This window comes from Salvelinus alpinus, chromosome 1 (genome assembly GCF_045679555.1).
Source record: "Salvelinus alpinus chromosome 1, SLU_Salpinus.1, whole genome shotgun sequence".
Lineage (NCBI taxonomy): Eukaryota > Metazoa > Chordata > Actinopteri > Salmoniformes > Salmonidae > Salvelinus > Salvelinus alpinus.
This window is the reverse complement of record NC_092086.1, coordinates 72,928,844-72,955,462: the sequence shown is the minus strand read 5'-3', so window position 1 is coordinate 72,955,462 and position 26,619 is coordinate 72,928,844. Positions and strand designations below refer to the sequence as shown.

The window sequence follows — 26,619 nt, the reverse complement described above, 5'->3', positions numbered from 1 at the left end:
CCTTAGAGGCAAAACAGTATTACTTAACGTGGTATAATAAAAAAAATGGCAGCATATGAAATGCTAATTATGTTGCACGGTCAGGTCCTGCCCAAATCAAATTAGCTGGTGCACTATTTGAACATTGATGCCATTCTACCTGCTGACACATTTATTCATAATACAATGTTTGTCAGGCAATTATTCAGTGAGGAGAATGTGTAAACCTCGCCTCCCAGTTTCTTGCTAAACAGCCACTGCAGACCAATGACAGGGGCCTCAGACGTAGACAAATGAAGGGATGGAGAAAATAGAGTCCAATAACTATTTTTCCTCACAACAAACAGCAACCGCCACCTTATAGTAACAAGATGCCCCGTCCTCCATCATGTTTCTCATTTTCATGTGTCAAATGGTATTCTGGTGCATGGCTAATGTAGAAAAATGTAAATAGGGGCCTGAGTGTTTGCGGTAGCGGTAAGCGGTAGCTGCAGTGTCCGGAGTAATGAGTGAGAGTTTATCGTGAACACAGTAAGGGGAGAGCTATCAATAACGCGCAGGAGGCGATTTCAAAGTCATTAAACATTTTATAGCCCACGAAACACCAAGGTTAAAGCATTTAGACACATGAAGAAAACTGTCAGCTAGTGTACACACAAGACATGACTACTCCAGACCAAATAAACGGGACTGAGACAACTCTATCAGTTCAATACATGGCGGAAATGAAAAATGCATTATACTGCTACTGTAACACTGTAACATTGACTAGTATCGACTACTAGTTTAGCTTTGTCCATGTGAGCATTGTTGTTTTAGAGGTATTCAATTAAAGAAGCAGGGTCCATTTGAAACCAAGTAACCAAATGACAAGCAATGAGAGAACGAATTAAGCTTGGCAGCCCTCAGTTGTTGAGTTTTGACGAAGCTGATTAGCAAGTGAAACCCATCAAAGCCTCTGCTGCTTACTGTGCCCTGGCTCCTACTCCTCATGTAAATGATCAAAATGCAACGTCAGATGTGCCAGACATGTGGTGTGTGCATCTGTGTGTCTGTGTGTGTGTGTGTGTGTGTGTGTGTGTGTGTGTGTGTGTGTGTCATGCGACTTTTTGCCACAGGGGCCTCGGCAAAGACGCTGTCATGTTTTATTTATCATCTGTTCGCTACTGCGGCAGCATGGCGCAGTGGTGGAGCCAGCAACACAGTACCCCGCTATTCCCCTCCCCCTCTCCTGCTCTCTCCACCTCCCCATCCCCCGTTTATGAGAAGCCCCTGAGAGGGCTCTTTGGCGCGGGGTGCTAATTGTGCCGAGAATGTGGCCACCAGGGGGACCTGGCTGGGGCCCTGACAGGACTAAAGTGATGGAGACCGGCCTGATTTAACCACATTATCCTGGAAGATGCACTCTGCACTGTAAATTCACCCGCTTCCTTCCCTCCTCCTCCTCCCTCCCCAGCTACTGTCTCCCCACTCCCCTCCTCCCCAGTATTAGTGGCTCAGCTCTGCCTGGCATTGACTCTGCTTAGCAAAGCTTTTACTTCCTGAAAAAAAAGAAAAAAAATTCTCCTCTAGTTATTTTTCTCCATCTCTCCCTCTCTCGTTCATGCTAGAGCTAAATCAGAGAGGATATTCATTTTGCGCGCTTGGCGTGCAATGTTCTTCTCAGTCCCTCGCCTGCGTTTTTTTTTGTTACTCAAGATACAAAATGCATCTTGTGTGTTTTTTTCGGATTGCCTCATTCTGCTGTCTCCCAAATCCATGCAGAAAAAATATTAATGTGAGCATTCTGGTTTCTAACAAGCTAGCAGAGGATGTGTGCAGTGGTAGACACAACGTGCAGAGTCTCTTGTCGCTACTATTTCTGTTACAATCATTTGACACAAAGAGACCTGGGATTACGTGGCATTAGATTCTGCCTGAGTCCCAAATGGCACGCTATTCCATGTAGTGCACTACCTTTGACCAGATCCCTATGGGAATAGGGTGCTATTTGGGACACAGCCTTGGTCTTTCCTCTATAGTACATGAATGAGAAACAGTGAAACACAGCAACTGAAATTGCATGAAATGGCACAGGTTTCTATCCTGACGACTCACACTAAATTCTTCCGCTGCTCTGTCATTCACTACATTCTTTAGTCTAAGACTGCAATCATTGAAGTCGTTTGTGGTGACGAGGGGCATTGTACAAAACAAATTAATCAGCGATTGGATCGTCTCTAACCAGTCAGAGTACCAAAGCCAATGACGAATTTTCCACCTGCCGCTTTACCACGTTTGTAATGGCTCTGTCCCAACCCATTGATTTCTGGACCAATCAGATGGCCCCGAAAGTGTTCGCATTCAGTGAAGGGTCAGGGAGGTACTCAGATCCTGACTCATTGCGGAGAAAAAACTTACATCCGTGGGCGTGGCGTAGCGTTTGGCCGGAGCAAGGAGTCTGGGTAGCCAGGCAAGCAGGTTGCCTCAGCTTTTGCGATTCCCCATGCGTTGGCCTTCCGTGACTCTGGCTCCTTTCAGCTGAACTCCTATCTTCATCGTTCTGCCTGACCTCTCTAATAAAGCCCTCGAAGCACACCGTCATGTTTCGTGAATACACAGAGGTTTTCTTCCTCCTCGCTTAATAACCTCTGTAGTCGAGTGTGTAAAAAAAAGTGTCTTCAGCACCTGGGCACTTACTTCTCTGCAACTTGTGGCATTTTAAACCTATATAAATATATGCGGGGCTGAGAGAGCTAAGTATCGCTTTAACATTTGCCCAAGCAGCTGAATTTTAATAGCCTAATAATGAAGTCTCCCTCCCTGAGACTTTTCACAGGCTCCCTTCACCAAATAAAGGGACGTGAAACCACACAGGAGGCGACTTGACCTTTCAGGACTGGCCCGCTGCCTTCCTATTACTTGATTAATGTCCCTCATTTCCACAATCGGTGTTTACGGCTTACTAATTGCCCCTTTTCATGAGATAGGGGTGGAGGCGCCAGACAGACTCTTCGCATGGTGTGCCATTACTAGGTGGCCTTGGCGACCTTCTCTTAGCAGGAGAAATGAGCATCGAGCAAGTGAAAGAGGACCTCAAGTGTTGATAAGCATGCTTACCTATGACAATGGGGATCGAAGGTCCTTTAATGAGAGTGGCTAACTTATTTTCTTGCATGAGAGATCTGAATTGAACAGTGGCAAATGTTACAATAGACAGATTCAACTGATATGAAAAGTATTATAGCATACTGTATGTGATGTCACAGGTTACTCACCATGGAGAGTGGGATGATAGCCTGAATGTCCTTCTGCACCACGGTCAACTCAGTCACCACCTTCTCTGAGTCCGGAGGCGGGTTCTGGCCCCGGTAGTCGATGTTCCAGTTGATCCTCCTGGTGACCGATTGGCTGGTGAAGTTCTCCATCTCAAAGTCCAGTTGCATCACCTCGATATTGGCCAGCGCATCCCTGTGGGGCGGGGAATGGAATAATTGAGCGATTATAGCGTAATACGTCAATTACAGCAACATGTTACCAAAAACACAGCAGGAGCCAGCACCAAATCCAGCCATTTAATTAATTTACAAGGGGCTTAATGGGGTTCAGGGCTGCATTTGAACATTAAATACGCTAATGAGTAGGCTATCAGCGTAAACAGATGTTCTGTCAAGTATAAGGCATTATTTATCGAAACAATCAGAAAATGAAACAATTAGGCTGCTGCTTGTGCCCATCTGTTGTTTTGGAATAACCGATGAGGTCCAGAAATTGGCATTCCTATCGACTTTTAGGAGCTACCCGACCATGCATGAGATCTCCATGCACATGCGTGAACATGTGTGTCAGAGTTTTTTTTATGTTTGAGGGAGTTTATCAAAAGATATGAACATTAACGGCAGTGTGCCAACATGGTTCTAACTGTCAAATGAAGGAGGCATGAAAGCCTTCACAATGTAAGCCTCAGGTGAGTCATCACTTAAATGAATGTGACTGAACTCTGGAAACTCCAGAAGTGAGTTGAAGGTGATCGATGAGCCTTTAATAAGCTAAGCTTTGATAAAGACTATACGATCGAAATGTGAAAGTTCTTTTATAAAAGAGCCCCATGACAAGACATTACAACCGTCTCATTGGGTGTCGATGAAGCAAAACCTGTTCATGACATTTCTATGAACATCATAACCATCATAACCATCATAACCACATGACATTTCCATTATCATTACCTTCGCCCATATATGTGCATAAGTACCAGCAGGTTATGGCTAGCACACATGCAGTAGAGTGGTCAAATATACGATGTGAACATTCCCTCCTTCCATTTCAAACATCCATTACATTAACCACATGTACAGTAAACACACTGTGTACTCGAACAAGCGTTAGTTTCGCCTGGGAAAAGATGACCATTGAACTTTTCACCCGGTTTCATTCCATACATTTAATATGTACTAAAACATTCAACAAATTCTGCTTAGAAAATTATTTATCTTCTTGTAAGATGATATAAAACTATTGAATCAACTGTGGAATGACTATACCAGCAGACCGACATACTATATATGTTTAATATACCACCTTTACTATTGCTCCAAGTTGCGAAACCATCACATTTAAAAGACACATTCTGCACCGAGCAGCAGTATAGGCCCTACAGTAGGTTCCCGGTTTACAGGACCATTACAGCCAACCTTGACCTGGATCTGAAATTAACCATCCCTCCGCAGAGAGAAGGTGAGTCTGTTATTCAAAGGGAAAATGCCAGCATTGTAATGAAATTGGGGAGCCAAGTCCCTATCTGCAGTACCGCACTCCTCATAAAGGGCCTTACTGGAAACAGCATGATGAGAGCTGACAGCCTAAATAAGTTCTGCCTGCTTGTCTCAACATCACACACAGAATATTCTACTCCTTTATCCGTGACACTCCTTGCGAAACAGGTAGCTTGGCGAAACGACGCTTGACAACTAGAACTGAGAAAACCAGACACCCAAATCGTTCATGTGGGGAATGAGAGTTACACGGGTGGAAATTGAGTAAATGCGCTTTAGGGATATGTTGTGTGGGTGGCGTGTCTTCTTCAAAGGGAAGGCCTTGTGGGGTTAACAACGCCCTTTCCGTGCACCCTGGTTAGCTTTATTAGCTGCATTATTGTGGGCCATCAGTATTAAACAACCGGAATGACCTCTAGGCTACACCAAGATCATTTTCGAGTTCCGTATCTCACATGGTTCTCGGTTAGAGTAAATTAAAATCAGCCCTGTTGGATGTGTCCACTGAATTGCAAGAAACAGTGGTTGTGTCTTATTTTCTTGAGCATGCCAAGGGGAGAGATATGCCTTGCTACTGTAGCTATCACAGCACAGCTCCATAGCAGAGGATTGCTAAAGGGCTGAGACAGTGATTCACACAAGTCACGTGGCTGGAGCTATCACTTCAACACTTCACCCCATGCTCCGGGAATATTCAGCTCCCAGACCTGGGTTAAAATTCTTCAACTAGCCTACAGTTGAGGCTCTCTCTTTCTTCTTGCAAGAGTTTGTAGAGATAATACATAGCCCCACCTATTTTGAGCCCCACTTTTCTGGCTTGGGGGGATGCCTGTTTGGCATTTTATTTTAGCATTAATAAGTGTCACATATCAGGTTGCAAACGATGTAAAAAATTAAATAAAAACATGGTCTCTTTTTTGTTTTCTTGAGTAAGGCAGCTCCAAAATGCAGGTGTTTCAGCCAAGCTCAGTGCTTTCTGTGGTGGTGGGGCAGCCAGCGGAATATACGGAGCGTAGGGATTAGTAATGTTCTCTAGTTGTGCCGTGATTGGCTCAGTGTTCTGTCACTCATGTCACCGGCAAATCTAAGGGTAGAGCTTGAAAAATTCAAGCCACTTGTGTGCTGCCATAGAGTTACATTAGAAGTGCCCATCCAATAATGCTAAAAGGTCATTGGCCACAGATAAATTTAATATACAGCATATATATACAGCAACTTTGATTGGACTGATCATGTCAACATCATATTTTCTAAATCTTTGCTAGCAAGCTAGCAGTCATCATCATGAATCAAGTCGACAAAGTCAACAATGAGTGGTTTGGAAGGAATCAGTGGCTAACTGCAAGCACTGCAAAGCAGTCACTACCCTGCTATTCAGTAGAGTGGGTGTGTGGTACCAAGTCTGGGTTTACAGATCTCTTTTGCAAGTTTAAAAGGATAAACATTCAACATTGGCCATGGTGTCAATCCAGCATGACTTCTGCCTCGCTCAAAACAACTGGAAACTCAGAACTGGGAAATCTGTTTTCAGTGAGTTCAAGACGACTGGGAAAATACGTTTTGAATGGTCATCCAACTCGGAATCTCAAGTCAGGAACTCAGGCCTCTTTCTAGAGCTCCGACCTGAAGATCACTGACGTCATCATGATTCAACTTTGTTTCCCCACCGAGTTCCCAGCTGTCTTGAAAGCGCCATAAATCCAAAGAATGCCTGACTTTGATGACAAAGTATGACAAAAAAATTGCCCACGTAGGACCCCCGCACGACCTTCCTGTTCAAGTGAACACAGCACAACAAGGTGAGTCCAAAAATGTATTGTATGCTGCTGCATAAATTACGTAGTATGCCAGGGAGATATGTACACTGTAGCTAAGAAAGTAATACTAAGTGTATGTTGTGTAGTAAGCTGTTAGTAGCCCATGTGCCTCACCCTAATAATTTGGTCCCATTTCCCCTCCTAATTTCGCCTACTGTTCTGACTTGGTGGTGCACATGTAGCCTATATCCTGTTTTAGAGAAATGTAATCACTGAATATTTGTAAGAGCTTGCATTGTCTGCTTATAAGCCCTGTTTATTTATCCTACGGTTCTGACTTGGTGTACAGGGAGAATACTGTACATTTCAAAAGTGCTGAACAAATAGTTATAATGACTACGTCCGTCCTAGCTTGCTCATTAATGTCTTAATCGAAATGACGGATTGACTCTTATCCGCTCATCGTCCCCTTATGCCATAGTTTGCACATCTCAATTGTCAGTAGAAACCACATTTGTTAAGCAAGTTAGCCATATCAGCTATGATTTTTAAAAGGCTGTAAATGAGGCTAAATGAACTGTTTCACTGCCAGACAAGGCTCCGCTGATAGCCAGGTATAGCAGTGGTAAGGTGAAGGGACTGCTGTTGTTGGGACTCTGCTGTTGGGACAGCTTTATGTAGGATTTAACAGTGTGTGGGACCTGTTTGTCACCGTTATAGTGCAATGAATGTATTGTTTAGTTTTGGGTTGTGTAGTGGGTTTGCCCCTCCAAAATTGACATGCTAAAATCGCTACTGCATAACCCTATAGACTAGCCAAAGACAAATGTGGCAGTCAAAAGATGTATTCAAGATGGCGGCGGAAAGGATGGGTGCCGTTTTATTGGCTCTTAACCAACCTTGCTATTTTGTTTGTTTTTCGCATTATTTGTAACTTATTTTGTACATTATGTTGCTGCTACTGTCTCTTATGACTGAAAAGAGCTTCTCACCTCGAATTGGACAAAAAATTATTCTTTAATGAGTCGGACGGGAAGGATATACCCCAAACATCTGAACAGGCCATCATCCCCATCATTTGCTGGAGAAAGAAACTGAGATCGGTGTGCCTTGTGAGGATCAGGAAACGAGTGGCTAATCTGCCTTTGCCAACCGTGCTGTTAGCTAACGGTCAATCGCTGGAAAATAAATGGGACGAACTGAAAGCACGAATATCCTACCAATGGGACATTAAAAGCTGTAATATCTTATGTTTTACCGAGTTGTGGCTGAACGACGACATCAATAACATACAGCTGGCGGGTTATACACTGTATCGGCAGGATAGAACAGCAGCCTCTGGTAGGACACGGGGCGGTGGCCTATGTATATTTTTAAACAACAGCTGGTGCACGATATCTAAGGAAGTCACGAGGTTTCGCTCGCCTAAGTATCTCTTGATAAGATGTAGACCACACTATCTACCTAGAGAGTTTATCTGTATTTTTCGTAGCTGTTTACATACCACCACAGACCGATGCTGGCACTAAAACCTGTCACGTTCCTGACCTGTTTTCTCTTATTTTTGTATGTGTTTAGTTGGTCAGGGCGTGAGTTGGGGTGGGCATTCTATGTTATGTGTTTCTATGTTGGTTAATGGGTTGCCTGATATGGTTCTCAATTAGAGGCAGGTGTTTTACGTCTCCTCTGATTGAGAACCATATTAAGGTAGGTTGTTTCACATTGTTTGTTGTGGGTGGTTGTATCTCGTGTCTGTATGTGTTACCACACGGGACTGTTTCGTTTGTGTAGTCTGTTCCTGTTCGTGCGTTCTTCGTGTTTATGTAAGTGCTCAAGTTCAGGTCTGTCTACGTCGTTTTGTTGTTTTGTAATTTTTCAAGTATATTTTCGTGTTAGTGTTCGTTTATGTCTTGTTAAATAAATTAATTCATGTCTTCATCACCCGCTGCGCCTTGGTCCAATCTCTCTCCGCAAGACGAATGTTACAGAATCACCCACCAACAAAGGATCAAGCAGCGGGGAAAGGAAAGCAACAGCGCACGAAGGAGGAATGGACATGGGAGGATGTTTTGGACGGCAAGGGTTGCTACACATGGGAGGAGATCCTGGCTGGTAGAGATCGCCTCCCATGGGAACAGCTGGAGGCAATTAGAAGAGCAGAGGCAACCGGAGAGAGGAACCGGCGTTATGAGGGTACGCGGTTAGCACGGAAGCCTGTGAGTCAAGCCCAAAAATTTCTTGGGGGGAGGCTAAAAGGGAGTGTGGTGAAGTCAGGTAGGAGACCTGCGCATACTCCCTATACTTACCGTGGAGAGCGAGAGTACGGGCAGACACCGTGTTACGCAGTAGAGCGCATGGTGTCTCCTGTACGTGTTCATAGCCCGGTGCGGGTTATTCCACCTCCCCGCACTGGCAGGGCTAGATTGGGCATTGAGCCAGGTGCCATGAAGCCGGCTCAACGCGTCTGGTCTCCAGTGCGTCTCCTCGGGCCGGCATACATGGCACCAGCCTTACGCATGGTGTCCCCGGTTCGCCTACATAGCCCGGTGCGGGTTATTCCACCTCCCCGCACTGGTCGGGCGACGGGGAGCATACAACCAGGTAAGGTTGGGCAGGCTCAGTGCTCAAGGGAGCCAGTACGCCTGCACGGTCCGGTATTTCCGGCGCCACCTCCCCGCCCCAGCCCAGTACCACCAGTGCTTACACCACGCACCAGGCTTCCTGTGCGTCTCCAGAGCCCTGTTCCTCCTCCACGCACTAGCCCTATGGTGCGTGTCTTCAGCCCGGTACCACCAGTTCCGGCACCACGCACCAAGCCTCCTGTGCGTCTCCAGAGCCCTGTTCCTCCTCCACGCACTAGCCCTGTGGTGCGTGTCTCCAGCCCATTACCACCAGTGCCTACACCACGCACCAAGCCTCCTGTGCGTCCTGTTGCTGTTCCCCGCACTAGCCTGATGGTGCGTGTCCTTAGCCCGGTACCTCCAGTTCCGGTACCACGCACCAGGCCTACAGTGCGCCTCAGCCGGCCAGAGTCTGCCGTCTGCCCAGCGGCGCCTGAACTGCCCGTCTGCCAAGCGCCATCTGAGCCATCCGTCTGCCCAGCGCCATCTGAGCCGCCCGTCTGTCCCGAGCCGTCAGAGCCGTTCGTCAGTCAGGAGCCGCTAGAGCCGTTCGTCAGTCAGGATCTGCCAGAGCCGCCAACCAGCCAGGATCTGCCAGAGCCGCCAACCAGCCAGGATCTGCCAGAGCCGCCAACCAGCCAGGATCTGCCAGAGCCGCCAACCAGCCAGGATCTGCCAGAGCCGCCAACCAGTCAGGATCTGCCAGAGCCGCCAGCGAGCCATGAGCAGCCAGAGCCGCCAGCGAGCCATGAGCAGCCAGAGCCGTCAGCGAGCCATGAGCAGCCAGAGCCGTCAGCCAGTCCGGAGCTCCCGTCCCTCAGTCCGGAGCTGCCGTCCCTCAGTCCGGAGCTGCCGTCCCTCAGTCCGGAGCTGCCGTCCCTCAGTCCGGAGCTGCCGTCCCTCAGTCCGGAGCTGCCGTCCCTCAGTCCGGAGCTGCCGTCCCTCAGTCCGGAGCTGCCGTCCCTCAGTCCGGAGCTGCCGTCCCTCAGTCCGGTGCTGCCCCTTGTCCCGGTGCTGCCCCTTGTCCCGGTGCTGCCCCTTGTCCCGGTGCTGCCCCTTGTCCCGGTGATGCCCCTTGTCCCGGTGATGCCCCTTGTCCCGGTGATGCCCCTTGTCCCGGTGATGCCCCTTGTCCCGGTGATGCCTCTTATTTTAGGTGGGTTTATTTGGAGGGTGGTCATTGGGAGGGGGCTACAAAAGGGGGGGTTGACTATGGTGGGGTGGGGACCACGCCCAGAGCCTGAGCCGCCACCGTGGACAGATGCCCACCCAGACCCTCCCCTAGACTTTATGCTGGTGCGTCCGGAGTTCGCACCTTGAGGGGTGGGTTATGTCACGTTCCTGACCTGTTTTCTCTTATTTTTGTATGTGTTTAGTTGGTCAGGGCGTGAGTTGGGGTGGGCATTCTATGTTATGTGTTTCTATGTTGGTTAATGGGTTGCCTGATATGGTTCTCAATTAGAGGCAGGTGTTTTACGTCTCCTCTGATTGAGAACCATATTAAGGTAGGTTGTTTCACATTGTTTGTTGTGGGTGGTTGTATCTCGTGTCTGTATGTGTTACCACACGGGACTGTTTCGTTTGTGTAGTCTGTTCCTGTTCGTGCGTTCTTCGTGTTTATGTAAGTGCTCAAGTTCAGGTCTGTCTACGTCGTTTTGTTGTTTTGTAATTTTTCAAGTATATTTTCGTGTTAGTGTTCGTTTATGTCTTGTTAAATAAATTCATTCATGTCTTCATCACCCGCTGCGCCTTGGTCCAATCTCTCTCCGCAAGACGAATGTTACAGAATCACCCACCAACAAAGGATCAAGCAGCGGGGAAAGGAAAGCAACAGCGCACGAAGGAGGAATGGACATGGGAGGATGTTTTGGACGGCAAGGGTTGCTACACATGGGAGGAGATCCTGGCTGGTAGAGATCGCCTCCCATGGGAACAGCTGGAGGCAATTAGAAGAGCAGAGGCAACCGGAGAGAGGAACCGGCGTTATGAGGGTACGCGGTTAGCACGGAAGCCTGTGAGTCAAGCCCAAAAATTTCTTGGGGGGAGGCTAAAAGGGAGTGTGGTGAAGTCAGGTAGGAGACCTGCGCATACTCCCTATACTTACCGTGGAGAGCGAGAGTACGGGCAGACACCGTGTTACGCAGTAGAGCGCATGGTGTCTCCTGTACGTGTTCATAGCCCGGTGCGGGTTATTCCACCTCCCCGCACTGGCAGGGCTAGATTGGGCATTGAGCCAGGTGCCATGAAGCCGGCTCAACGCGTCTGGTCTCCAGTGCGTCTCCTCGGGCCGGCATACATGGCACCAGCCTTACGCATGGTGTCCCCGGTTCGCCTACATAGCCCGGTGCGGGTTATTCCACCTCCCCGCACTGGTCGGGCGACGGGGAGCATACAACCAGGTAAGGTTGGGCAGGCTCAGTGCTCAAGGGAGCCAGTACGCCTGCACGGTCCGGTATTTCCGGCGCCACCTCCCCGCCCCAGCCCAGTACCACCAGTGCTTACACCACGCACCAGGCTTCCTGTGCGTCTCCAGAGCCCTGTTCCTCCTCCACGCACTAGCCCTATGGTGCGTGTCTTCAGCCCGGTACCACCAGTTCCGGCACCACGCACCAAGCCTCCTGTGCGTCTCCAGAGCCCTGTTCCTCCTCCACGCACTAGCCCTGTGGTGCGTGTCTCCAGCCCATTACCACCAGTGCCTACACCACGCACCAAGCCTCCTGTGCGTCCTGTTGCTGTTCCCCGCACTAGCCTGATGGTGCGTGTCCTTAGCCCGGTACCTCCAGTTCCGGTACCACGCACCAGGCCTACAGTGCGCCTCAGCCGGCCAGAGTCTGCCGTCTGCCCAGCGGCGCCTGAACTGCCCGTCTGCCAAGCGCCATCTGAGCCATCCGTCTGCCCAGCGCCATCTGAGCCGCCCGTCTGTCCCGAGCCGTCAGAGCCGTTCGTCAGTCAGGAGCCGCTAGAGCCGTTCGTCAGCCAGGATCTGCCAGAGCCGCCAACCAGCCAGGATCTGCCAGAGCCGCCAACCAGCCAGGATCTGCCAGAGCCGCCAACCAGTCAGGATCTGCCAGAGCCGCCAGCGAGCCATGAGCAGCCAGAGCCGTCAGCGAGCCATGAGCAGCCAGAGCCGTCAGCGAGCCATGAGCAGCCAGAGCCGTCAGCCAGTCCGGAGCTGCCGTCCCTCAGTCCGGAGCTGCCGTCCCTCAGTCCGGAGCTGCCGTCCCTCAGTCCGGAGCTGCCGTCCCTCAGTCCGGAGCTGCCGTCCCTCAGTCCGGAGCTGCCGTCCCTCAGTCCGGAGCTGCCGTCCCTCAGTCCGGAGCTGCCGTCCCTCAGTCCGGAGCTGCCGTCCCTCAGTCCGGTGCTGCCCCTTGTCCCGGTGCTGCCCCTTGTCCCGGTGATGCCCCTTGTCCCGGTGATGCCCCTTGTCCCGGTGATGCCCCTTGTCCCGGTGATGCCCCTTGTCCCGGTGATGCCCCTTGTCCCGGTGATGCCCCTTGTCCCGGTGATGCCCCTTGTCCCGGTGATGCCTCTTATTTTAGGTGGGTTTATTTGGAGGGTGGTCATTGGGAGGGGGCTACAAAAGGGGGGGTTGACTATGGTGGGGTGGGGACCACGCCCAGAGCCTGAGCCGCCACCGTGGACAGATGCCCACCCAGACCCTCCCCTAGACTTTATGCTGGTGCGTCCGGAGTTCGCACCTTGAGGGGTGGGTTATGTCACGTTCCTGACCTGTTTTCTCTTATTTTTGTATGTGTTTAGTTGGTCAGGGCGTGAGTTGGGGTGGGCATTCTATGTTATGTGTTTCTATGTTGGTTAATGGGTTGCCTGATATGGTTCTCAATTAGAGGCAGGTGTTTTACGTCTCCTCTGATTGAGAACCATATTAAGGTAGGTTGTTTCACATTGTTTGTTGTGGGTGGTTGTATCTCGTGTCTGTATGTGTTACCACACGGGACTGTTTCGTTTGTGTAGTCTGTTCCTGTTCGTGCGTTCTTCGTGTTTATGTAAGTGCTCAAGTTCAGGTCTGTCTACGTCGTTTTGTTGTTTTGTAATTTTTCAAGTATATTTTCGTGTTAGTGTTCGTTTATGTCTTGTTAAATAAATTCATTCATGTCTTCATCACCCACTGCGCCTTGGTCCAATCTCTCTCCGCAAGACGAACGTTACAAAACCGCACTCAATGAGCTGCATAGGGCCATAAGCAAACAGGAAAACGCTCATCCAGAGGCGGCGCTCCTAGTGGCCAGGGACTTTAATGCAGGTAAACTTAAATCAGTTTTACCTAATTTCTACCAGCGTGTTAAATGTGCAACCAGAGGGGAAAAAACTCTAGACCACCTTTACTCCACACATAGTGACGCATACAAAGCTCATCCAACATTTGGCAAATCTGACCATAATTCTATCCTCCTGATTCCTGCTTACAAGCTAAAATTAAAGCAGGAAGCACCAGTGACTCGGTCTATAAAAAAAGTGGTCAGATGAAGCAGATGCTAAACTACAGGAATGTTTTGCTAGCACAGACTGGAATATGTTCCGGGATTCTTTTGATGGCATTGATGAGTATACCACATCAGTCACTGGCTTCATCAATAAGTGCATCGATGACGTAGTCACCACAGTGACTGTACGTACATATTCCAATCAGAATCCATGGATTACAGGCAACATTCACACTGAACTAAAGGGTAGAGCTGCTGCTATTAAGGAGCGGGACTCTAACCCGGAAGTGTATAAGAAATCCCGCTATGCCCTCCGACAAACCATCAAACAGGCAAAGTGTCAATACAGGACAAAGACCGAACCGTACTACACCGGCTCTGACGCTTGTCAGATGTGGCAGGGCTTGCAAACTATTAAAGACTACAAAGGGAAGCACAGCCGAGAGCTGCCCAGTGACACAAGCCTACCAGACGAGCTAAATAACTTATATGTTCACTTTGAGGCAAGTACACTGGAACATGCATAAGAGCATCAGCTGTTCCGGACGACTGTGTGAGTAAGACTTTTAACTTCTCTGGGATATGTGGGACGCTAACGTCCCACTTGGCCAAAAGCCAGTAAAAAAATGCAGAGCGCCAAATTCAAATAAATTACTCTAAAAAACTAACTTTCATTAAATCACACATGAAAGATACCAAATTAAAGCTACACTGGTTGTGAATCGAGCCAACATGTCAGAATTCAAATAGGCTTTTCGGCAAAAGCAAACGATGCTGTTATCTGAGGATAGCAACAGAGTAAACAAAGAGAGAAAAGCATATTTCAACCCTGCAGGCGCAACACAAAACGCAGAAATAAAAATATAATTCATGCCTTTGACGAGCTTCTGTTGTTGGCACTCCAATATGTCCCATAAACATCACAAATGGTCCTTTTGTTCGATTAATTCCGTCGATATATATCCAAAATGTCCATTTATTTGGTGCGTTTGATCCAGAGAAACACCGGTTCCAACTTGTGAAACGTGACTACAAAATATCTCAAAAGTTACCTGTAAACTTTGCCAAAACATTTCAAACTACTTTTGTAATACAACTTTAGGTATTTTTTAACATAAATAATCGATAAAATTGAAGACGGGATGATCTGTGTTCAATACAGGATTAAAACAAACTGTAGCTAGCATTCTGGTCACGCGCCTCTAACTAACAGTACACTTCCAGTGACCCTCGTTCAAGATGGCCGTACTTCTTCATTACACAAAGGAAAAAACCTCAACCAATTTCTAAAGACTGTTGACATCCAGTGGAAGCGGTAGGAACTGCAAGAAGGTCGCTTAGAAATCTGGTTTCCATTGAAAAGAGAGTGGCCTCAAAAAAAGAAAATCTGAATGGTTTGTCCTCGGGGTTTCGCCTGCTAAATAAGTTATGTTATACTCACAGACATGATTCAAACAGTTTTAGAAACTTCAGAGTGTTTTCTATCCAAATCTACTAATAATATGCATATCTTATCTTCTGGGGATGAGTAGCTGGCAGTTGAATTTGGGTATGCTTTTCATCCAAATGTGAAAATGCTGCCCCCTATTCTAGAGAAGTTAAACAGGTCAACATTCACAAGGCCGCAGGGCTAGGTCCAAGAGGCTTCTAAACAGCTTCTACCCCCAAGCCATAAGACTCCTGAACATCTAATCAAATGGCTACCCAGACTGTTTACATTGATCCCCCCCCGCCTCTTCTAAGCTGCTGCTACTCTGTTATTTTCTATGCATAGTCACTTTAATAACCCTACCTGCATGTACATATCACCTCAAATTACCTCGCCACCGGTGGCCCCGCACATCGACTATATACCGGTACCACCTGTATATAACCCCGCTACTGTTATTTACTGCTGCTCTTTAATTATTTGTTATTTTTATCTCTTACTTTTTTTGTATTTTCTTAAAACTGCATTGTTGGTTAAGGGCTTGAAAGTAAGCATTTCACTGTAAGGTCTACATCTGTTGTATTCGGCGCATGTGACAAATAACATTTGATTTGAGTTTGATTAGTCTGAGACAATGCCTCTCCACAATTGTTCCTTTGAATCAATAGTGGCAATTATAAGTCAAGAGCAACATCCGTGAGAGCATGCCAACTCGACCCTGTTGATTGCTTTACCCTTTGTTTAAAATTGAATTATTCAATGTGTTAACCGAGAATCAATTTCCATCAAATCTGATTTTCCTTTCATCCCCACGGGGATATGGTAGGACACTGCATTTACAAAATGAATACTGCTATAATTAGGAAGCCATTTGCAAAAATCGATAGCCTAGTACAATGCATAACAAGAGGTAAGGGAGGATCCAGACAACAATAAAGCATTAAGCAGTGGTGTGCTGGGGCTAAGTGTAAATGGGACTGTGCTTAGAATAACTTCAGGGATGATTAAGCAGCAATCCAAAGAGAAACTTTGGGGTGCAAAATAAGGCCAAACAACAAAGATTGTTAATTGGATCAAAGGTGTCACCACATTCAAAAGAGCCAACATTGTCCCCTTCATACTATTTTGTGATGACTTGCAGATCAACCAAACACAAGTGTTGAAACATTATTTATACTCAGTGGTAGGATGCGTAACGATCTTTGAAAAAAAGACAAGTGAGATACTGGTATTTATTTATTCTTATTTAACTAGGGAAGTCAGTTAAGAACAAATTCTTACGTACAATGACAGCCTACCCCAGCCAAACCCTAAACCGGACAACGCTGGGCCAAATGTGCGCTGCCCTATGGGACTCCCAATCACGGCCGGTTGTGATACAGCCTGGAATCAAACCAGGCATTGCATCTCAGTGCTAGAGGCATCACTACAGACCCTGGTTCGATTCCCCGAGTGTGTGCACCTATCAGAAGTCCCTGAAGTACATGTTTATGAATGTGGTGTTAACCTCCTAGAGTCGATTGGCACATTTGTGAGTCAATCTTAGTTACTTAACAAAAAATCCCCATCAAAATCTGTCAGTTTAAGCTAGAGATATTTTGCCTTGGATCCGTCTCAATACACCTAGTACTTCTGCATCTGCGATGAAACGTGGCAAAGAAAGCCACAAGTGTCAGGAGACTCGTCTGAAGTCGGTACCGTCGATGTGCCAACTTCTGTCTGGTAGCATCCAAACTATTTAGGCTACAAACTAATAGGACCCCACTGTGGAAAGGGGAGATTCTCACGAACACGATGAAGTTCTCCCTTTTGCTCTACGACCCTCACAAATGTCACTCGTCCGAAGGTAACCGGTACCGGATAAATAAATTAAAAAGTGGGGAAGTATGAAGGTAGTTTTGTGACTACACCCAAAAAAGGAGTTAAATACTATATGTTATGTTTAAACAATTAACCACCAGGTCCTCACATGTTTCTTTTACATTAACATGTTACATATTATTTTCATTACACTTATGACGAACACATAATGACTGCATGCTGTCATAACAACAACGGCATCCTTAACACAGAGCATCACATGGTCGACATTAAAAGCAGTCACTATTCTTAGTTCCTTGTATAACGAACATGTATCCAGGCTGTGGAAGAAAGTAATGTTTTCCTCTATCAGGAAATGCTAAATGCTCCGAAGCGCCGCCTTCGCCCAGAAGATTGATCACGCTTTATGATTGAAGATGACAATATGATCAATTATTGGCCTAGATGTTATGCCAAACCATGTCAAATGAAGGCTTTAAACCTATTAGGCTTAATGTGGTAATATAACTGGGACCATCTTTTGCATGGATTTACTCATACTACTTTTGTGGGCAAATTTATAAAGCAGCCCAGCATGGTCCATTATCTTAAATATATACCAATGTCGGCACAAAAAGACAGAACTATATTACAGTTAAATGTGCTTTCCAACAGGTCTCAGCATTAATGTTATTGCACTTAGCTTGATAAAGTGGGCCTGATTCTATCGTTTTTATTTACTTTTAACAGCTAGAAGGCCAAATCAAATGAAAATAGGAAATTGCCTACTATTTATCCTCAGAGACTGCTACCTGGCTCTAAAATGTAGGCAAAACACATTAGTGACAAATTAAACGCTTTGAAAGGCTGGTCATGGCTCAACACCATCATCCCAGAAACTCTAGACACACTCCAATTCACATACCACCCCAACAGATCCACAGATGACGCAATCTCAATCACACTCCACACTGCCCTTGCACACCTGGACAAAAGGAACACCTATGTGAGAATGCTGTTAATTGATTACAGCTCAGCGTTCAACACCATAGTGCCCACAAAGCTCATCACTAAGCTAAGGACCATGGGACTAAACACCTCCCTCTGCAACTGGATCCTGGACATCCTGACGGGTCGTCCCCAGGTGGTAAGGGAAGGCAACACCACATCTGCCACGCTGATCCTCAACACGGGGGCACCTCAGGGGTGTGTGCTTAGTCCCCTCCTGTACTCCCTATTTACCCACGACTGTGTGGCAAAGCACGACTCCAACACAATCATTAAGTTTGCTGACGACACAATGGTGGTAGGCCTGATCACCGACAACGATGAGACAGCCAATAGGGAGGAGGTCAGAGACCTGGCAGTGTGGTGCCAGGACAACAAACTATCCGTCAACGTGAGCAAGACAAAGGAGATGATCGTGGACTACAGGAAAAGGAGTGCCGGACACGCCCCCGTTCACATCGACAGGGCTGTAGTGGAGCGGGTCGAGAGATTCAAGTTCCTTGGGGTCCACATCACCAACAAACTATTGTCATAACTCTCCTGTGATGATTTGAAGGATCAGGTTACAGAGGGTCTGCTCTGCAGCGTGCTCTCTCTCTCTCTTGGAGGCGGAGAGCGGGAAATCGGCTGTTTTTTTGTTCGAGTTTGGAATGTAAACTGTGGAACACATAGAGACACTTGGACATCAAAAGTTTGAAAAATTAAACAATATTTCTATTTTTGAGAATGTGGGTGTGGTCCTTGGACACATAAGGGACAATCATGATGAGCGTGTTTCATTTGGTGATCTCATGAAAGATAGGAAACATTCATTCATGTGTCTTTGGCTGTGTACACTTCTTAATTATGGGGTTCACATCTAAATATGTGAGACGTACGTGATTAAACATGGAACTATTTGTGAAAAGATGTAATGTTATGTTAACCTTCTAAATTAGAAAATATGGGTTTTCATATGTAGTTAACCAAATCAATGTCCACGCCCACGTGAGCATAAACATTATGTTGGCATCATGGACTGCCCTTTTCTCAGAAGTGTGTAAAACCACGTCCTACAAAATGTACATGAAGTCAGAGAACGCCGGGACGGAGTCCCCATGTTGGAATGGCTACAATTCTATAGGCCATTAGACCAGAAAATATGGAGCTGACGCTACATGTTGAAATGGTTAAGAACTACAACTCTATAGGTCACGGAGACCATACAGCTGTAGTTTTGGCTACACGGCTGGAAATGGTTAAACTCTGAGACTAATCGATCACTACAGAACAAGAGCAAATCCTAGACGTATAATTACTAGTCAGTCTGCAGCTGGAAAATACAAAAGTGTAGTACGAGAATACCGACAACCACGGAAGCATCTATTCTATGCAACAACCATCTGTACACCTGATGTATCCATTACAACAGACACTATCCAGAGCCGCTGAGAAAGCAACAACTACGAAAGACATTATGACCTCTGGGGAAGTTGACCAGAGACTCTGATGAACTGACTCTCCAGCAGACGGGCCGGCGATTCTCACAGAGAAGACAACGACATATGGGCCTAAATATATACTTTGCATTTATTCTCGAATGAGCGGCCATTCATGTGCAAAGGATTAGCATTTCAATTAATGTACAGTTGAAGTTTAAATGTATTTGGCTAACGTGTATGTAAACTCAGTTTTTCACAATTACTGACATTTAATCAGAGTAAAAATGCCCTGTTTTAGGTCAGTTAGGATCACCATTTCATTTTCAGAATGTGAAATGTCAGAATAATAGTAGAGAGAATGATTTATTTCAGCTTTTATTTTTTTCATCACATTCCCAGTGGGTCAGAAGATTACATACACTCAATTAGTATTTGGTAGCATTGCCTTTAAATTGTTTAACTTGGGTCAAACGTTTCGGGTAGCCTTCCACAAGCTTCCCACAATAAGTTGGGTGAATTTTGGACCATTCCTCTTGACAGAGCTGGAGTAACTGAGTCAGGTTTGTAGGCCTCCTTGCTCGCACACGCTTTTCAGTTATGCCCACAAATTTTCTATAGGATTGAGGTCAGGGCTTTGTGATGGCCACTCCAATACCTTGACTTTGTTCTCCTTAAACCACAATTATGGAAGTATGCTTGGGGTCATTGTCCACTTGGAAGACAAATTTGCGACCAAGCTTTAACTTCCAGACTGATGTCTTGAGGTGATGCTTCAATATATCTACATCATTTTCCATCCTTATGATGCCATCTATTTTGTGAAGTGCACCAGTCCCTCCTGCAGCAAATCACCCCCACCCCCGCTCCACAAACGATTATGTTAGGTCACCACCAAGTCACAGATAAACCCAGCCATTTTTCCCGCCAAAGAGAGGAGTCACAAAAAGCACAAATAGAGATAAAATGAATCACTAACCTTTGATGATCTTCATCAGATGACACTCATAGGACTTCATGTTACACAATACATGTATGTTTTGTTCGGTAAAGTTCATATTTATATATCAAAAATCGTATTTTACATTGACGTGTTAGATTCAGTAGTTCCAAAACATGCAGTGATATTGCAGAGAGCCACATGAATTCACAGAAATACTCATAATAAATGTTGATGAAAATACAGCTATTATACATGAAACTTTAGATACACTTCTCCTTAATGCAACCGCTGTGTCAGATTTCAAAAAAACTTTACGGAAAAAGCATAATCTGAGAACGGCGCTCAGAGCCCAAACCAGCCAGAGAAATCTCCACCATGTTGGGTAGTCAACATTATTCATATTATTCATGTATAAATATTTACTTACCTTTGATGATCTTCATCAGAATGCACTCCCAGGAATCGCAGTTCCACAATAAATGCCTGTTTTGTTCGATAATGTCCATCATGTCCATTTATGTCCAATAGCTTCTTTTGTTAGGGCGTTTGGTAAACAATCCAAAAGCGCGATCTGGTCCATTCGGACAAAACGTTCAATTACAGGTCGAAGAAACTTTCAATTACAGGTCGAAGAAACTTGTCCAACTAAGTATAGAATCAATCTTTAGGATATTTTTATCATAAAAGTTCAATACTGTTCCAACCGGAGAATTCCATTGTCTGTAGAATTGCACTGGAACGAGACCAACCTCTCAAGTGAAAGCGCATGACTGAGAACGAGGCTGTAGGCAAACCCCTTAGTAAAACAGCTCCCATCCGGCCCCACTTCACACGAGCAGCCTGAAACCACGTTCTAAAGATGGTTGACATCTAGTGGAAGCCTTAGGAAGTGAAAAATAACCCATATCCCACTGTGTATTCGATAGGGGTGAGTTCAAAAACTACAAACCTCATATTTCCCACTTCCTGTTTGGATTTCTTCTCAGGTTTTTGCCTGCCATATGAGTTCTGTTATACTCACAGACATCATTCAAACAGTTTTAGAAACTTCAGAGTGTTTTTCATCCAATACTAATAATAATATGTATATATTAGCATTTGGGACTGAGTAGGAGGCAGTTCACTCTGGGCATGCTATTCATCCAAAAGTGAAAATGCTGCTCCCTATCCCAAACAAGTTAACAGCTTCTACCCCAAGCCATAAGGCTGCTGAACAATTAATGAAAAGGCCACCCAGACTATTTTCATTGATCCCCCCCTTTGTTTTTACACTGCTGCTACTCGCTGTTTATTATCTATGCATAGTCACTTTACCCCTACCTACATGTACAAATGACCTCGACTAACCTGTACCCCCGCACATTGACTCGATACCGGTACCCCCTATAGCCTTTTTTCTACTTTAGATCATTTAGTAAATATTTTCTTAACTCTATTTTCTTAAAACTGCATTGTTGGTTAAGGGCTTGTAAGTAAGCATTTCACGGTAAGGTTGTATTCGGCGCATGTGACAAATACAATTTGATATAATCATGGGTACCTTTGCCCAGTGACGGGCAATGATATTGCTGCCATTTTTGGCAATGACAGAATCCCATCTCCATGGCACTGTAATGCAGCAACATATAAAAGTTAAACTGTACATATCATTTTGGCATTTTTCTATTGGTTTTGTCTACACATAAAATGGATCCATCACTGAAGTTGATAATCAAGCTGTAAAAAGCATGCATTTGAAAACTACAGTTTAATGTAGTGGTCCCCCAATCAGCATTCTGCCAAGCAGGGAAAAATGTTGAAATCATTGGTGTAAGCATATCTTGTATGCGTATCATACCTTATCTAAATATATTTTTTATGGCTTTGCATTTAAGCAATTTATTTAACAAAGCATATCCAAAGATCTTTTGGACAGCTACCCTAAACTGGATCCATATCTACAGTATATTGCAAATAGGTCTATTGTAAATAGGACGTTTTGAAGATGTCTCGTATCGTCTTTCAAAGAACAAACCATCTTAAAATTTTTACCAGTGTGCTGGGCACGACCACCTCACTCACTCTGTGATGTTTAAGTTAGATGGTTTGTGTTTAGTCCTAAGGCTGTTGACTTACCCGGCTTGTACTCCTTTGTTCTTGTTCACGGTGATGGTGGTGATGGAATGCTTTGCCCCGGACTGCACCTCCCAGTCCACAGTCCACTGGGCATTCTTTGACTTGGTTTGTAGAAGATTCACCCCTTTCTTTGCCTTGACCCTGTAATCGACAGATAAAAGGAATACATCAACTTCATGAACAGTTCATGATTTATCTGCGAGGTCAGAGGTTGTCGGTTTGTTTTTATACTAGAGTTCCATCATGTGCACTGTATTACATTGGGGCAAATGCAATTTCAAAAGATCAATCATTGAAAGTTAATGTAGATCAGTGGTCACCAACCGGTCGATTGCGGCATTCCTAGTCAATCACTAAACATTTCTGTAGAATAGTCAACGATAAAGCCTTGCGCTCCTTGTGCTGTTGGAGGTAGATGCACTTGATTCAGAAGCCCTGCATACCGGGTAGGCAAAGTTTTCCCATTTTGAACCATTTCATTTGTCTGAAGGGAGCTGAATCAAGCTAAATCAAGTGCGCCTACTGCACTGGCCAATCGGATAGCTTAAATCACTGAGCCTACAGCTTCCACAACCCCACAGCAAAGTTTGATAATAGCCTACATGAGATTTCATAACCTTTAAAACCATAACCAGACGGAGATTGTCAAAGATGTCACAAGCCGGCTCATAGCCTGTGACAAAAATGAGGGGACACGAACAACAGGTATAGGCCAATTTAAAAGTGTTCTTTATTATAAACAAACTATTAACTTAAACTAAGAAAAAGGAATGAGGTGTGGAAGTATCATGATGTAAGGTGTATGTAAAGTGCATGGATGCGTGGATATGTGTGTGTGAACATGACTGAGTGAAAACTATGCAAAACTACAAAGGAACAAACAAATCATGAGCATACCTGGAGGAGCAGAGAGAGAGCAGATGATTAGTAAGCAGTTTTATACCCTGAGCCCAGGTGGCTCCAATCACTAACGACCCTCCTCTGCCTGCAGGAGGAACCGCCCCCTGCACTGCAGAGGAGCCGTGACACCCCCCTCCTTAAAATGAGGGTCCCACCCTCAACCCAACTTCCTCCAACATATTCAAAATAATTCAAATTTCCCAAAAAACAAATAAACAACAAAAATACCAATCCCGGCTCCTAGCAGTAGCCCCGTGTCCCCCAGCTGACTGTCCGCCCCTCAAACTCAGCAGCCCTGGTACCTGGGGAGCAATTTAAGAGGAAAGAGGCGCAGACAGCCCGTAGGGTCAGCAGAGAAGAGATACAAGCTAGGTTAAAGGAGCACGGGACAGAGCATCAGCAATGATATTATCCTTACCACTAATGTGTCTAATATCAAGGTTGAAAGGTTGCAAGAACAAAGCCCAACGCATCAGGCGCTGGTTTGGGTTTTGCAGGGACCTCAGAAAAACAAGTGGGTTGTGGTCAGTGAACACAGTTAAAGGGGTCAAACCAGAACCAACATAGACCTCGAAGTGCTGTAAAGCCCAAATGAGACCTAAAGCCTCCTTTTCAATTACAGAATAGTTTTTCTGATACTTATTAAATTTTCGGGAGAAGAAACTGACTGGACACTCAACCTTGTCGTCATTCTCCTGGAGAAGCACAGCCCCAGCACCGATTTGACTGGCGTCTACCTGCAATTTGAAAGGTTTCCCAAAATTTGGTGCTGCCAACACAGGTGCCAAACACAAAAGAGTCTTAACTGCATCAAATGCCTCTTGACACTGGGTGGACCAGATAAATTCAGCCTTAGCCTTCAACAGATTGGTCAGTGGGGACACTACTACCGAAAAGTTTTTACAAAAAGCACGGTAGTACCCCGCCATTTCCAGGAAGCGCATCAGTTCTTTCTTTGTAGAGGGCTGTGGGAACTGCTTCACAGCCTGAACCTTGGCTTCTACGGGACAGACAAATCCCTGACCAACAACCTTGCCTAGGTATGTGACTGTAGCTTTGGCAAAGACTGCATCTCTGTTTCCTATAGACTGCATCTCTGTTTCCAGTTTTAGTCTCTTCTCCTCAGATACACGATAAAATCTGTGTTTGATAGGCTTAGCATCTCCGATGTCTATATCATGTTCAATTAAGTGGGTTTGTGATGGAGTGTCAGAAAACAAAACAGGGTAGTTTCTAATAAGAGCTACCAATTCATCACGTTTCTCAGAGTCTAAATGATCTACCAAAACCCCAAGGTTTTGCAAAGTCTGGGAGTTTTTCAACCGACCTTGTAAGACCTGGTTTGGCTTACTTGTACACTGACACGTATGACAAGTTTTAATAAACTGAGATACATCCCGCTTTAAACGTGGCCAGAAAAAAAAACGAAGTATGCGATCATAAGTTTTACAAACACCCATATGACCTGCCACATCACCATGTGAAGTTTGCAACACTTTCTTTCGCAAACTAGTAGGTACAACTATTTGAAAGACTGGATCTCCTAAACCCTGATCATAGTGTGGAACCCATTTCCTGACCAACAGCCCATCAAGAAGAAAATAACACTGAGCACTATTCCTCACCACTGAATCAGGAACCACTTTATCAAACAGATCAGCTAAAGTAGTATCGGCCTTTTGCTCAGTCATCAATGAATCTCTAGAACTAGTCAACTGTTCTGTCTGGAGTTTGACTGGCAACTCAAGACTTTCTGGCTTACTCTCAATCTCCTTACGAGAGGCTGCGCGGGTAACCGCACAGACTGGAAATATCTCAGGAGACACACAATTTTGATCCGGAGATTCCCTTGCAGGTGACACTGAAGGTTGCTTCTTACAGATGTTTAGTTTGCCATCTGCCCACACCTTACTACCTGCCAAGTCATTCCCCAAAATCATGTGCACTCCCTCTACTGGCAACTGAGGTCTAACCCCAACATCTACATCACCCTCTACCAGACCACATTTTAGGGTAACTTCATGTAAAGGACAAGAGAATGGAACTAAACCCATACCACATACCATTACACAACGGCCAGTATCAGACTCTTTAGAGAACGGCAAAACAGATTCCAGAATAAAAGAATCTAAAGCTCCAGTGTCTCTTAGGATCTTGATTTTAACATTCTGGTTGCCATCTACCAGAGACACTACACCATCTGAAATAAAGGCTGAAAAATCACAGCGGGAACACTGAGAATCAAACTCAACTAGTGGCTGAAACATCTCACCCTGGTGGTCAGAGGCTGTAACAGGACTTGCCATCACAACAGGTTTAACTTGAACTGACTGTTTTGATTTAAGCAGAGGACAATTTTTCTTCCAATGTCCTTCAACTAAGCAGTAGCGACAGGTATTAGCATTAACCGGTGCTTTAAATCCTCCAGACCCAAACGTCTGCTGAGGCCTTTGGAAAGAAGCCCCCAAAAAAGGTGACTTACTATTCCTAGGAGTAAAGTTAGTTTTATGGTACATGTCACTGTTTGACTCAAAATGGCTTTTATGTGTTAGCCTGTACTCATCTGCAAGGATTGCTGCATCACTTGGAGACTTAACTTTACGTTCATTCATATATGTAGCAACCTGGTCAGACACAGAATTTTTGAACTGTTCTAACACAATCAAATTAGACAGACCCTCAAAAGTACTAACTTCAGAAGCTGTACACCAACAATTAAATGCAGAAGTCAAATCACAAACAAACTCAGAATAGGTTTGTGAATCTAACTTTTTCCTGTAACGAAAACGTTGACGATATGCCTCTGGCACAAGCTCGTAGACCTTCAGAACTGCTGATTTAACTTTAGCAAAAACTTTACTGTCAGCTACACTCAGTGCTGCAAAAGCCTCACGTGCTTTACCTGTAAGTACACATTGCAACAACATAGTCATGTCCAAATCTGACCAAGCTCTAGCTTCCGCAATACGCTCAAATAAAGTAAAGTATGTGTCTAGATCTGACTCATCAAATTTAGGCAACAAATGAAGATTCTGTGAAACATCAAACTGTGGTAGTCTTTCTGGTCTATTAGCATTTCTCAATCGCTCTATCTCCAACTGCATTTGCAACAGTTCCCTCTGCTGCTCAAAAGTTAATGAAGGGCTAGACTGAAAACTTGCACCCTCACTACTAGTAGACTGACCGTCAAAAACACCCATTTCCCTAAGACCCTGCTTTAATCTAGTCTTAACGGTCTCTTTAATTTTTTTATCAACAATCTCAATCTGATAATGTTCAGCAATTTCAATTAACTGCTCCTTAGTACACAACTCTAAGGCTACCTCTGAAGGAGCTTGAACAAAACTACTCAAAATGGAAGACATTTTCCTCAACCAATACAACTCTTACAAATGCTCAAAAAAACACAACTCACCTGCTGTCAATCTGGGTTCAAGGACAGGAGCCACACCC

At 45.4% G+C, this 26,619-nt stretch overlaps 1 protein-coding gene across 2 annotated transcripts in view; it reads right to left on the bottom strand.

Moving 5' to 3' along the window:
- LOC139530066 (transmembrane protein 132E-like) overlaps positions 1–26,619 on the bottom strand; it is a 368,068-nt gene that overhangs the window by 39,079 nt on the left and 302,370 nt on the right. For both annotated transcript variants that reach the window (XM_071326137.1, XM_071326131.1), the window contains exons 3-4: positions 22,267–22,407; positions 3,237–3,429 (exon numbers count right to left, since the gene is read on the bottom strand). In XM_071326137.1, the coding sequence (XP_071182238.1) occupies positions 3,237–3,429; positions 22,267–22,407 (334 nt within the window). The remainder of the gene's footprint in view (positions 1–3,236; positions 3,430–22,266; positions 22,408–26,619) is intronic.